The following is a 14,834-nucleotide window of genomic DNA, read 5'->3' on the forward strand; positions in this document are numbered from 1 at the left end:
AATCCTCCTGCCTTGGACTCCCAGTGTTGGAGTTGCAGATGTGAGCCACCACACCTGGCCCATATTATGATTGCTAAAGATCTTTCTTTGGCCGAGCCCGGTGGCTCATGTCTGTAAATCCCAGTATTTTGGGAGGCTGAGGTGGGTGGATCACCTGAGGTCGGGAGTTTGAGATCAGCCTCTCCAACATGGAGAAACCCCGTCTCTACTAAAAATACAAAATTAGCTGGGCATGGTGGCGCATGCCTGTAATCCCAGCTACTCAGGAGGCTGAGGCAGGAGAATCACTTGAACCCAGGAGGTGGAGGTTGCAGTGAACTGAGATTGCGCCATTGCACTCCAGCCTGGGCAACAAGAGTGAAACTCTATCTCAAAAAGCAAAAACAAAATAAAAAAAAGATCATTTTTATAGGTAAAAATATAGTCCATTGTTATTTTAATTTTATAGCCACTTTAAAAATTTTGTATATTGGTGGAAAAACTATTATTTGATGTTAAATTTTATTGAAGCAGACAAAAATTATTCTAAGTTGGTTGAATGAAGTGAATGGTTAATCTGGGTTATCCTGGTTTTGGTTGAATGTTCATGTGACTCTGAAGGTGTCATACCCTAGTTCTACCACTCCTGGGCCCTCAGAAGACTCAGCCTCAGCACTTGCTCCCTCAAGACAGTAAACGCCTTCCTCCCTAAGAGATTGTGCTCAGCTCTGGTCCAGGAAGGCTGCATAGGCCCTTTGTTGAATGACCCGGTAGGTGGACTAAGTGTGCCTTTAGGGGCCCAGCAAAGCAGTGGTACCAAATAGATTTGGGGGAAAGGATACTGATGTGTTTTATTTTTTTATTTTTGAGACGGAGTTTCACTCTTGTTACCCAGGCTGGAGTGCAATGGCACGATCTCGGCTCACCGCAACCTCCGCCTCTTGGTTTCAAGCAATTCTCCTGCCTCAGCCTCCCGAGTAGCTGGGACTATAGGCATGCGCCACCATGCCCAGCTAATATTTTGTATTTTTAGTAGAGACAGGGTTTCATCATGTTAACCAGGATGGTCTTGATCTCTTGACCTCGTGATCCACCCGCCTTGGCCTCCCAAAGTGCTGGGATTACAGGTGGGAGCCACCACACCCGGCCTGATGTGTTTTTAAAAACATAGAAGTAGTTATTATGGGAAAATCTGAATTTATTGATTTTATTTTTATTTCTTTTTTGGAGGAGGGGAGTACTATAATCTTTGCAGTGTTTTCAGTTTTTATATAGGTCAATTCCCTTTTTTGACTCATCCCAAATTTTGGTGGGGGGGCTTCAGTAACGTCCTTGTCTTTGTCAGTAGCCCCCTCCCCATATTGTCCCGAGGATTGGGAGGCAGGAAATTTATAATGCCCTTTTCTCTCTTTTCTTCAAATTCATTTTCTCTCCTGTGTCCCTTTGGGAGAAAAGGGAAATCAATTCTGTCTCTTCTTTTATTTCTGTAAAAAGGGAAATACAATTCACTCCTCTGTATTACTCCATCCGGACGGACTCAACACCGATAGCAGTGAACCTTGAACTTGGCAGTTTTGGAGCCAGGGTCTTTGCCCTCGGTGCAGTAAGTTCATTTTTGTTGTTGTTGTTTAGCTGCCAGATTTAGGGTCCAAACAGGGAAACAGAACTCACTCTAAGCATTTAAGCCAGGGGGCATTTAATCCAGAGAATTAGTTGGCTGTGAATTTGGTAGAAGAGCCGAGAAGCCTTTCAAGGGAAGGTGAGGCAATGCGAGGGAAGTTTAGCAACCATAGGAACCTTCTATCATCCCTAGGCTGTGGGAAGGAGGGGAAGTGCAAAGGCCAGGGTAACTTAGAAGCTGGAACTCTGGGGACCTGTTCTAGGGCAGCTGGAGCCAAAAAGTGCCTGTCCAGATGCTGGCCCAGGCTGGTAGAGAAGGGGAAGGATAGTCTGGCTTTTCTCTTCCAGTTTTCTGCCAGTGCTTCCAGGACTGAGCTCAGCAGGAAGCCATCTGCAGAGGGAACGGGAAGGAGCACCACCATTTACTACTTCACACACGGTTCCTCATAAGCTTGCTTTTGTCTCTTCTTAGTTAATACACTTCTTAAGCATATTGAACTAAGTTGAACAGTTTCTCTTTTTTGGTCATATATCACTGATTAGCTCTTCTTACTAGACTTTTCAATGAAGAGATGAAAAATTTGAAAACCTTTGTACAATGTAAAAACAAACAAACTCTTTAAAAAAAATTATTTGTTTTACTCTTCCAGAATATGGTCCCAAACTGCTGATGGTGGGATGTAGTTCAATTTTAGATATGACATGACAGACCCCTACTAATAACCATAATAATTGACATTTATATAATGTTTTACAGTATATAAGGTGGTTTTACATTTATTGTTACTGCAAATAGGTTTTAATCTGGGGATCTTGGGGCCTGTTTATTTGACCTCTAACAGGTTAGCTCAAGGCCTAGATTTGAAAGAAAAAAAATTAGTGTTCTTTTCTTGTTTTCGTCTGAATCACAGATGATAGGCAAACTTCTTTGACCTTTTTGTTAGACAGGTTACACTCAGTAGTTGGTGGGAGGTGTTCTCAGCTGTCACTGGTGGGAGAGGCTGGCATCACACTTCTACTCTGTTTTTCTTCTTGGTGACCTAGCAGATGTTTAGGACAATGACTGACTTGTCTGTTCATGTGGAACCTTTGCAGTCATATAGATCATGCCTGTTGTTTTTAGCCTATTCTCCTTCTTCTTTTTCTTTTTCTTTCTTTCTTTTTTTTTTTTTTTGAGACAGAGTCTCGCTGTGTTGCCTAGGCTGGAGTGCAGTGGTACGACCTCCACTCACTGCAACCTATACTTCCTAGGATCAGTTGATTCTTTTGCCCTCAGCATCCTGAGTAGCTGGGATTACGGGCATGGGCCACCACACCTGGCTAATTTTTGTATTTTTAGTAGAGAAGGGGTTTCATGATGTTGGCCAGGCTGGTCTTGAACTCCTGACCTCAGGTGATCTACCTGCCTCAGCCTCCCAAAGTGTTGGAATTACAGGTGTGAGCCACTGCATCTGGCCCCCTATTCTCATCTAAATAACTATTTTATTTGTTTATTTTCAAAGTATCATTCTTGCCCCTCAAGGAAGAGTCTAAGTCAGCCCTACAGTTCATCTTGTCTAGTGTTTGTTCAAGATTTGCTTTGTGGAAAATCAAAATAATTGAAGTATTTAATTTATTATTGGGCCAGAGATACCTCAACCAATCTTAGCTTTGTTTTTTGACATTATGTAAATCATGTTTTGTCGGGGGGAAGGGTTTGTACTTCTTTCTGTTTCTTTCTCTCTCTCTCTTTCTTTCTTTTCTTGTAGAGATGGGATCTCACTATGTTGACCAGGCTGGTCTTGAACTTTGGCCTCAAACAATCCTCCCATCTTGGCCTCCCAAAGTGCTAGGATTACAGGTGTGAGCCAATGCACCCGGCCTGGTATTGTTTCTTGTAAGATGTCCTAGTTCTAAGTCTTCTTCTTCAGACCTACCGATCTTGTATTATACTTTCTGTAATACTTTATCTTTTGGTTTCAAATGACAGGCTTTTAGAAAAGCCCTCTTAGCTCCGATGTTACCATTCTGCCCTTTCCTGTTTTCAATGTCCTTGCTGCAGCTATGAGGGATTCACCATGTGTGTTTATCTATTAAAGGAAATCCCATCTTTCCCTTTGAGGTCTCATTGCCTTCCTTTAAAACATACAAGATATTAAGCACCCTATATCAATGACATAATTTTATGCTTTCTTGTTTATGATTAAGATTAATTTTTAATGAAAAAATTTGAATAGGTTATACTTACACACCTGTTACAAAATTAAAGACATACAAAATTATAAATAATGAAAGAAATCTCCCTCTCATTCTGTCCTTCAGATGCCTTATTCCCCTTCAGGGAGGTAATAAGTGTTAACAGTTTCCAGTCCAAAAGCTATGTTTTAAGGCATAATTAAATTTCTGGCCCCTTCTCTAAAGTCCCTCAATTATTAATCATATTAATTCTGTAGTAGGATGTATCACAACATTATACTGAAACATAAGTTGAACGTACAAAAGTGTTCAAGCAGTTAGAATACTTTGGAATATAATATGACATGTCAAACTGGTGTCTGACATGGACGGCTTCTGGGTGCATGCAAGTCCCTAAAGGTCCAGCCTTCCTTCTGTGCATTTGCTTTGCCTGCCTACATACCCACTCCTTCCTCTCACATGCATAAATAATGCACATTTGCCTTCCTGTTTGCTTTCTCTTAAGCCCAAGTCTTATTAGTCTGGGATGCTTTAGCCCCTTGGAGGGTTTCCAGATGCTCCTAGATTCACCTGCCCCTGAAATGATATGCAAAATGTTGTGGAATAATATGTAGATGTGCTTTTTATATTTTAATGGGAAAAAGAAAGTATACATGGCTTTCATCTGATATTCTATCTCCAGTTTATCTCTGTCTTCTTTATTTTGCCTGCACCTTCAAAATCCTGGTTCTTCCTGTCACTCAAAAGATGACTTTGCCTCCCCATTGAGGAATACAGTTGAGCTTCTTATTCCATATAACCTTCCCTTTATTTCAATATATTATAGAGGATGTTGAGTAAGATTTTTTTCTATTGCCCTGGAATTGGTGACTAGGGTCCAAAGCTGGGACAAGGAGGACTAAATACTGCACCTTCTAGAGAGAGTTGCTAATAACTGGGGCCAGAGCTCCTCTCCAGGGCTTACAAAGAGGTAGTAGAGGTGGCTCTGCAACTTCCAGCCACTTAGCCAACCCATACCTTACCACCCCACCTCCATTCCCAATCTATATAAGAGACAACTGAAGGGAGGCTGTCATGAGCCTAGCAGGGAGTACTTTTCCCTCCTTTCCCCCCTTAAAGTAAGCAAGGAGGTGTGAAAGAGATCTACATGAAAGAGAGATTGATTTCTCACTCCTTGCTTAAACTGTCTGTTTAGACAATGGACTTGTTCAGCTCTGCACCTATCTGAGAAGAGGAAAGGCAATTAGAGAAAGGAGAAAGGGCAGAGTGAGGGGATAATAATGGAATAGTCTGCATTCATTCTCTTTGGCTTAGCAAGGGTATGTGAGTTTCTGTGATCGAAGGGACACTGAGGAAGATCCCCGGGCTTGAGCCATCATGCTGGTAAACCGACCCAAAAGGCTGCCTGCTGAACAGAAGTTAGGAGGGTTAAAGAGCTGGCTTAGAGTAGGATTGTCTGCATTAGGGCACAGCTCAGTGGAGCAGCCCGGAAGGACCTTCTAAAGGACTCACAGAAGTGTCTCATAAGAGAGCCAGCATCTTTTTTTTTTTTAAGATGAGGTTTGTTGCCCAGGCTGGAGTATGATTATGGCTCACTGCAGCCGCAATCTCCTAGGCTCAAGTGATCTTCCTGCCTCTACCTCCTGAGTATGTGGGACTGCAGTCATGTGCCACCACATCTGGCTAATTTTTAAAAGTTTTTTTTTGTAGAGACAGGGTCTCCCTATGTTGCCCAGGCTGGTCACAAACTGCTGGGCTCAAGTGATCCTCTGGCCTCAGCCTTCCAATGCCTTGGGATTACAGGCCTGAGCCACCACACCATGCCCAAGAAAGACAGCATTTTGACGTCTGCCAAACAACAAGTTAGCATGGCCTGTCAGCAAACAGTGGTTTGTGATAACTACCTTATTAAATGAAAAGAGAGTTGTTCTTTTCCTCCCTGCCTTCCTCCTAGTTCCCAACCACCGAAGAGCTAAAATCCTTCTAGAGAAACTTCCAGAGAACTAGAGGAGGAGCAGAATCCATAGAAGGGACTATATTCTCTCCACCAGAGGTTCCTTAAGCCATGGCTTAAGATGAGTTTTGCACTGGACCTGAGACTGAAGTTTTAAGACATACTGGACTGAGTTTTTAAATAACCAAAAGGGAGCAGAGTGCTATGGACTCTGACCATGCTGATGTCATGTCATGGTTTTCAAGTGGTGAGAGATAGGGGTGTATTTATTTATTTAGAGACAGAGTTTTGCTCTTGTTGCCTAGGCTGGAGCATAGTGGTGCGATTTTGGCTCACTGCAACCTTCACCTGTGGGTTCAAGCGATTCTGCTGCCTCAGCCTCCCAAAAAAGCTGGGACTACAGGTGCCCGCCACCACACCCACCTAATTTTTGTATATTGAGTAGGGTCAGGTTTTCACCATGCTGGCCAGGCTGATCTCAAACTCCTGACCTCAGGTGATCCATCTGCTTTGGCCTCCCAAAGTGCTGGGGTTACAGGCAAGAGCCACTAGCCTGGCTGGAGTGTTTGTTTTAAATCAGATTACTGAGATATAATTTACATACAGTAAAGTTCGTTAGTATATTTTGAAAATAAGATGTGTCACTAATATGCTCTCCTTTGTCTTTGCTGAGAATCCCAACATGGGCTAAAACATTCTCTCTCTCTCTCTCTCTTTCCATTTATATATGTTTTTTGAGTTAGAGTCTCACTCTTTCACCCAGGCTAGAGTGCAATGGTGTGATTTCTGCTCACTGCAACCTCTGCCTCCTGGGTGCAAGCAATTCTCTTGCCTCAGCCTCCTGAGTAGCTGGGATTATAGGCGCCTGCCACCACACCCAGCTAAGTTTTGTATTTTTAGTAGAGATGGGGTTTCGCCATATTGGCCAGGCTGGTCTCTTGGTCAGGCTGGTCTTGAACTCCTGACCTCGTGATCTGCCCGCCTCAGCCTCCCAAAGTGCTGGGATTACAGGCATGAGCCACCGAGCCAGGCCCTATCTCTATATAATTTTAAAATGAACACAGCATCTCACTATGTTGCCCTGGCTGAACTTGAACTCCCAATCTCATGAGATCTTCCTACGTTAGCCTCCTGAGTAGCTGAAACTACAGGTACACACCACCCCGCTCAGTTGAAAATATCCCATTTCTAATGCCAAGCTTTACTCTTCACAGAATATGGATATGATGGGGAAAGGCAGAAAGCCCATTCACTTAAAACACTTTGACTCATCTTTACAAGTTTCCCTAGACCAATACTTGATTTATATATCCTTTTTCTTGGTGCTCCAAAAGTTTTGACACCCTAGAACAATTCATCATAATGAAATTTTGCTTGGGGGAGGGACATGCCTTTCTTTTGTAAATTGGGAGGATTGTTGTGAGCACAGCTGTTGTGAGCACAAGTCATTCTCAGGCAGATCAGTTTTGGGAATGAGTACATAAGGAAGTTCAGGGTCTGGAGATGGATTCCCTTAAAGCCATCTGTACAAACACAGTCCTTGGAAAGCCTTTTATGCTACCACTGTTTGAAAGCTGCTGCCCAGAGGTTCCCTGGAGGCACCTCAGGGGTTCTGTTTGAGAAAGAGGAGAGTGCGAGGAGTTTCTGGACCCACCCCTGCTGTTTCATCTGGAGCAGCTGGGCTTTTATTTATTCTATTTTGTGTGTAAATTTTCATTTGAAGGAATGGTTTTGCTGCTAAAAATAACAGTGTGAAAAACATAGCCTCCAAGGGGGACCATTTAACGATTTTAAGCAGTGATGTGACATAATTAGGTTTTTGTTTCAAAAGGTTGCTTTGGCACCTAAACACACCGTGGAGGCTGGACTGGAGGGAGGTGAGACTGGAGAGACCCAGAGAGAATGCAGAGTAAGAACTGGCCGCTCTGGGCTCCATCCCAGGGTCAGCATCCACTTTAGATGGACCAGGGGCTTCACAGCTTGCCAATCTCCACCCAGCTGCTTCTCCCATTCACATTTCCTGCCTGGCCCATGATGGCCTTTGCCTTTGCGACACCTGCCTTTGACTCTTTTTCAAAGAGCCAGTCGGCCTCCAAGTCCTGTTGTTTCTTCCCTCAAATTCCCTCAGATTTGTTTCTCTCTCCATTGCTATCCCATCATCCTAGATTAGGCACTTAGCATTTCAGGCCTGGGTTTCTCCAGGAACCTCTTCGCTGCTCTTCTTGCTTTCAGTCTGTCTGCCCACCAATCTTACATTGCCACTGCTTAGCTTCTCTGTGTTCTTCATCACATATTGCAGTATAGTTTTGTCCATTTCTGCTTCACATTTCTCCTCCTCTTCCCAGTCTTTGGCTTCTGTAGAAAATTCTAAGCAGAGCAAAATACTGAAATAGTGACTAGTGCATTTCCAGTCTCTAGAAGCAGTGACAACTATGTTTTCTTTGCCTCTTTTTATGCCAGATATTTGTAGAGTTAGCAGGACTTAAAAGGCAAGGGAACACCTTTCCCTCTTGCCACTTGCCTCTTGCCACTTTTTCCTCAGTGAAAGATTTTGTGAAAGTGGAATTTCAAATGGAGTGGGGACGAGATTATTTCAGGGAATGTTATATTTGAGATTTCATGCTATTGGACTCCCCTAAGGGGTGGTAAATAACTACTGGGGTTGGTAATAATGATGATGGTTGGTAATAGGAAAATAGGGAAACAGTCTATGTACCTAGGAAGAGGGGTCAAGTGTGGGAGGGCAGAGGAGACCACTGGGGACTTCCTAGACACCCACAGAGGTGCTGGTCCAGGCCTGAATGGAGCGGACAGGTGAAATATGGTTCCCTGGAACTGGGGAAATAAATGTATGTGATTGCTTTTCCTGACAATTCTTAAATTCCTCTCTTAGGAATCACTGGCCATCTATGAAGCAATTTCCATGGGAAAATGACTTGTTTGGACTGTATTTTCACAAAGCTGATATTTCTGGCCCTTAGAATATGATACCCATTTGTCTTTTAAAACACATATCTATATAGGTAAGTTGGAAGCTGGGATCTGATTTGAAAATATTTTGAACTTACAAAGATATGTATGAATTCAAAATAAAAACTCTTGACCCTTTAAACAATCACAGCAGCCCCTACCAGACATGCTCTGTCACCCAGGCTGGAGTGCAGAGGTGCAATCTCTGCTCACTACAACTTCTACCTCCCGGGTTCAAGCGATTCTCCTGCCTCAGCCTCCGAACTAGCTGAGATGACAGGCACCTGCCACCACACCAGGCTAATTTTCGTATTTTTAGTAGAGATGGGGTTTTGCCACGTTGGTCAGGCTGGTCTCCAACTCCTGACTTCAGGTGATCCAACCACCTTGCCCTCCCAAAGTGCTGGGATTGCAAGTGTGAGCCACCACTCCCAGCCTATAGTAGCCCTTTGAGGCCATTGAATATCTGTGAGAAGATGAACTAGATCTTAGATCTACAACCATGCTATGCACTGCTGTGTGGCCAGGAGGGAAGTAGGAGTTGGAGGGGACCTGGAGGTTTGACCTGATTTCAGGATTCTGTCTCTCCCTTACTGGGGCTAAAATAAATAATGCAGAATTTGAATAAAGTCCCTCTTTGCTTTCTATATATTTTTTACTACATTTCTTTTTTTACATTGCTTTCTCCTTTTCCTATTGAGATGTGTTGTGAAGTGTATCTTTCCTGCCTTATTTGATCTGCCTTTCCATGGCTGTTCTCTGTCCTCTGTTGGCAGGTTCCCTTGGACCTGTCTCTCCTGTGTGCAGGGGACAATTGCATGGAGTCAAAGCCTGTTTCTGCCAGTCAGGTCTGCAGAGAGAAGCCTGGAAGATATTTTGTTTTCTGGAATTCTGTAGGCCTGGGAGTCATGGGAGGCATGATCTAGTGTAGAACAAACCTGGGGATCCAGATTCAGCTGCACAAATAGGTCAGTTATAAAACTGTTTAATGCTGTCAGTTTGGGGCATCAGAGCTTATCATGAAGATTAGCATAAGTCCAAATCCCATGGTGGTTGCAGAGCTCAACTAGGGTCTTGAGGCACCTTTGGCCTCAGTGTGACCAGGATTAGGATTTCTTTTGAAGAAGGGACAGGGCAGCTTGGAAAGTGTAGAAACTTCTAGCAGCTGGCCAATCTGATACTCTGCAGTTTAGTTTTGGATCAAAAATAAGGTGTTTGGGTCCGGGCGTGTTGGCTTACGCCTGTCATCCCAGCACTTTGGGAAGCTGAGGCGGCTGGATCACTTGAGGTCAGGAGTCCGAGACCAGCCTGGCCAATGTGGTAAAACGCTGTCTCTACTAAAAATATAAAAATTAGCTGGACATGGTGGTGGATGCCTGTAATCCCAGCTACTTGGGAGGCTGAGGCAGGAGAATTGCTTGAACCTGGAGGTGGAGGTTGTAGTGAGCCGAGATTGTGTCACGGCATTCCAGCCTGGGTAACAACAAAGGAAAAAAAAAAAAAAGAAAAAATAAATAAGGTGTTGGCTGACTGCATCCAGAAGAAATTATAGCTGGTACCTGTCTGTGGAGTAGAAGAAGGCCATGACAGTGCTACAAAGAGAAAGTTGGACCCTAGCTGGTTGCTGCATGGGCCAGTAGAATCTAGATTTCCCAGGCTTCCTATATATTGCAGCAGGATCACCAAATACAGCCAGAATATTATTGTCCACATCAATGAGAGCAGTGAGAGCTTGGAAAGTTGGATATATACACAACCAAAGGTCTCATTTATCTAATATTTTAAGCTTCCCCCAAACATGAAAAAATAAACACCAAAAACCTTTCACTGGGTGTTAATAAAAAACCTCATTCGAGGATTTAACTTTTATATCTCCACTCCTTCCCACTTCCTTTTTATCTTTTAAAATTTATTTTTAGTTTTTACTTATTTATTTTGTTGTTGTTGTTGTTTGAGATGGAGTCTCACTTTGTCATGCAGTGGCACGATCTCTGCCCACTGCAACCTCCACCTCCGGATTCAAGCGATTCTCCTGCCTCAGCCTTCCAAGTTGGAATTACAGGTGTCCAGCACCACACCCCTAATTTTTGTATTGTTAGTAGAGACAAAGTTTCACCACGTTGGCCAGGCTGGTCTCAAAGTCCTGACCTCAAATGATCTGCCTGCCTTGGCCTCCCAAAGTACTGGGATTACAGGTGTGAGCCACCATGCCTGGCCTTACTTACTTACATTTTATGGAGGTAGGGTCTCACTATGTTGCCCAGGCTGGTGTCAAACTCCTTTGCTTCTCCCACCTTGGCCTTCCAAAGTGCTGGGATTACAGGCATGATCCACTGCACCAGGGTCCACCCAAGCTGGAGTGCAGTGTCATGATCATGACTTACTGTAGCCTGTATCCTCGGGGCTCAAGCAATTCCCCCCACCTCAGCCTCCCAAGTAACGGGGACCACAGGTTTGTGTCACCATGTCCAATTGATTTGTTTAGTTTTTAATAGAGAGTACAGGCATTACAGGCATGAGCCACTGTGCCTGGCCCCTTCCTACTTTCTAGTTAAGTGGCCAATTGGAAGGAAGCGGGAAAAGCAAGATGCTTGAATGTTTAATCCCTAACATAATGAAGAATTGTCCTTAATGTTCACAATAATGACATATCATGTACTTGTACTTGCTTAGGAGCCTGGGTGACAGTGGTAGTGGTGGCTGATCTTCACTGAGGGCTGCAGGTGTTCCACAGAGACTCACATGGGTTTTGGTAGCTATTATACTGTAAGCACAGCTTTCTACAGTAAGTTCCATGAGTCAGCAAAATATCCGTAAAAAGCCTCTCCTTGGAGACCATGAAACCTGCATTTTCATCTCTCTTTTGCAACTAAAAACCATGTGGGGTTGGGGAAGAGGAGCAAGTAAGGACACTGCAACCTTCCTCTCTGGGATTTGGTTTTCAAGTATCTTTAAATGAGAGGGATAAACGTTATATTTATATGATTCCTCCTAGCCCTGTCATACTGTAATTCTTTCAGGGATTTTGCCATTTTGGATTTGCTTGTCTCATGAAACTGTGTAGTTGCTTAAAAACCAACTATTCTATTTGGTTGACTTGGTCTAAAGTCTTTCTCATGTTGTCTCATCATTCTTTTGACTGTTCCTTTTTCTGCCTTGCCCAGGTAGGACGAAATTCCTTTTCACTACAGTATTGGGAGCCTGGAACTAGAGTTATCACCCCTCGCATTAAAGAAGGATCTATCCGAAGGCTTCCATCTCTACTGGGCTTGAGGCAAGAGAAATTGTCAGGGGCGGCTTGCTCTTGGCCTCTGTGTCCCAGGGATTGCAAATGTATGTTCTTCAAAGGTAAGGACTGCATCATTCGGCTATCTTTGTATTCACGGGTACAGCTTGTGCTAGGCAGGCAGTGTTCAATAAATACCGTGCCTAAGGATAAAGTGGCATTGTCCTTAATTTCCCCCCCAAACCACTAGGTGTCGCCTTCATCTCAGAGAAACCATGCCTGTCCCCACCCTACACTCACACCCCACTCCAGGGCTCCAGGAGCGCTCTTCGCTTTTGATTTCTGGAGAAATAGCTCCAAAGGGGAGAGAAACCGTGGCTCTCAGCACGGGAAGAGATTGGGTTTACGTGCATGTCCTTTATGATAGTTGGAGAAAAATCCCCAAGGTCCCATAGCAGCCCTTCTCAGCCATCATGAGATCATCCCTCACAAGCTGCTCCTGGGGTCAGATTGGCACTCCAGATATGGGCCTCTCCCCGGGGAGAGCTTCCTAAGGCTGGAAGGCTGGGAGCAAGGTGGAACCCCAGGAGGGGGTGGATGGGCTTCCATTGCGGGGAGTGTCCGTCGGTCCTTTACAGGCGTTCCCTAGGCGCCAGCTTGCGCTGTGCAGGAGACAAAAGAAAATCGAGGCCCTGACTGAGCAGATGGTGTGGAGGAAGCTGGGCGGGCTGCGGTGGGCCTCTGAGGACACGGGGAGGGAAGGGGTCATGGAGACAGCGGGGGCCAAGGGTGGAGTCCCCAGCCACAAAGAGCTTCGTGGACTTCCTAAGGACTGGTGGGAAGTGTAGCACGGGGACCCCGGGCCGCTGGGGGACCCCTGGCCGCTGGAGGGCCAGTCCAGGGAGCGAGCACGGCCCCGGGTGGGGTGAGCGGCTCTGCCGTCGGGAGGGCGCTATGGTTTGCTAGGCGGGGGTCTGGTGAGGATACCACACGTCTGGGGATCCTCGACTGCTCCCTGGAGACTGGAGCCCCTGAGGGACTCAGAGAGTTGAGGGGAGACCGAAGAAGAGCGGGCCAAGCGACAGTAAGAGGACAAGCCCTGGGGTCGCCGGCCTGTGTGAGATGGAAGGAGAGCGGCGGGAGTACCGGGGCATGGGGGAGACCCGGGTAGGCCCTGAGGGTGAGGGAGTGCCCGGGAACCCCGCCGGCCGGCGACGCCCTGGTGCGGAGCCCCAAGTGCTCACCGGGGTGGGTTTGGGACCTGGCGGTCCTAGGCGCCCGGGCGGGGGGTGGGGGAAGGCAGCCGGCGCCGGAGGGTGGGGCCGGGAGGGAGGAGGAGGGGCGGCGGGGGAGGGGCGGGGGCGGGCGGCCTGCCCGGGGGAGTCGCACTCGGCCGCCGGCGCAGCGAGCGGAGACGGGCCGGGCCGAGGCGACCTGACCCGGACGAACGGCGCGCGCGGGGCCCAGGCGGGGGGCGGGAGGAAGCGCGAGGCAGCGCCGGCCGCCGGGGCCCAGGAGAAGCGGAGCAGAGAGGAGCGGGGACACGGGCGGGGCCGCAGTAGCTCCGGATGGGACCAGCGCCCGGGCCCGTTAGTCCCAGCAGGAGCTTCGGGAGAAGCCTTCACAGGGAGATTTACCCCTGCCTTCCCCTGCCCTCCGGCCCAGGCCTTGCTTCGCTCCCCGCCTGCCCATGATCCCAGTCCTTCCGCGGCGCGGGCACCCTCCCACCTTACCCCCTTGGTGCTATGTGTCGCAGCGCCCTCCTGCCCTCCTGGCCCCTTCAGCTGTGAGGTTCCCCCAGGCCGTTTCTTTGTACCAGCCGCCCCCACCCCCACCCCATCCCAGTCCCAGATCCCCTTTTCCTTCTCAGCTTTGGATTCATCAGGCTACTTTGCCTCGCAGTGTCCCCATCCCAGGCGCAGTCACACTCGGTGACTCCCTCCCACTGCCACCCCACTGTCAGTCCTCAGTCCTTGCCCGAGACTGGTAGCCCACTCGTTGCCCGCCCCCCGCCTTCCTCCCTTCTCTCCTTCCTCTCCCTGGCCCCCGGTACCTTCTGCATCCCAGCCTACCTAGCCCACCCCTCCTTCTCTTCCTGGCCCTCTTCCCCAGGCTCCAGGCTGGGGGGTGCTCGTGTCTCCCCTGTAGGCCAGAGCAGCCCCAAGTTCTGGGGGCGGTGGGGCTGCTGCTTTGTCCCCATGGCCCTGCCATCACTCCTGCTGTTGGTGGCAGCCCTGGCAGGTGGGGTGCGTCCTCCCGGGGCGCGGAACCTGACGCTGGCGGTGGTGCTGCCAGAACACAACCTGAGTTATGCCTGGGCCTGGCCACGGGTGGGTCCCGCTGTGGCACTAGCTGTGGAGGCGCTGGGCCGGGCACTGCCCGTGGACCTGCGGTTTGTCAGCTCCGAACTGGAAGGCGCCTGCTCTGAGTACCTGGCACCACTACGCGCTGTGGACCTCAAGCTGTACCATGACCCTGACCTGCTGCTAGGCCCCGGTTGCGTTTACCCTGCTGCCTCTGTGGCCCGCTTTGCCTCCCATTGGCGCCTTCCCCTGCTGACTGCGGGTGCTGTGGCCTCTGGTTTTGCAGCTAAGAATGAGCATTATCGTACCCTGGTTCGCACTGGCCCCTCTGCTCCCAAGCTGGGTGAGTTTGTAGTGACACTACATGGGCACTTCAATTGGACTGCCCGTGCCGCCTTGCTGTACCTGGATGCTCGCACAGATGACCGGCCTCACTACTTCACCATCGAGGGCGTCTTTGAGGCCCTGCAGGGCAGCAACCTCAGTGTGCAGCACCAGGTGTATGCCCGAGAGCCAGGGGGCCCCGAGCAGGCCACCCATTTCATCCGGGCCAACGGGCGCAGTGAGTGTGGCCCGGGCTATTTTAGGGTCAGGGGAGGAGGGTTAC

At 47.7% G+C, this 14,834-nt stretch overlaps 1 protein-coding gene across 6 annotated transcripts in view; it reads left to right on the forward strand.

Annotated features, from left to right (window-relative positions):
* The window catches only part of NPR2 (natriuretic peptide receptor 2), a 49,236-nt gene that overhangs the window by 18,119 nt on the left and 16,283 nt on the right, over positions 1-14,834 (forward strand). For 3 of the 6 annotated variants that reach the window (XM_032240000.1, XM_032240002.1, XM_032240003.1), the window contains exon 1: positions 13,402-14,789. In XM_032240000.1, coding sequence (XP_032095891.1) covers positions 14,123-14,789 — 667 coding nt within the window. In that variant the 5' untranslated portion in view covers positions 13,402-14,122. Of the gene's footprint in view, positions 1-8,621; positions 8,752-11,862; positions 12,047-13,302; positions 14,790-14,834 lie in introns of those variants that run through there. The other 3 variants (XM_032240004.1, XM_032240005.1, XM_032240001.1) reach the window with 3 other exon arrangements.

Source organism: Sapajus apella, unplaced genomic scaffold (assembly GCF_009761245.1).
Source record: "Sapajus apella isolate SASKATOON/1434 unplaced genomic scaffold, GSC_monkey_1.0 scaffold46, whole genome shotgun sequence".
Taxonomy (NCBI): domain Eukaryota; kingdom Metazoa; phylum Chordata; class Mammalia; order Primates; family Cebidae; genus Sapajus; species Sapajus apella.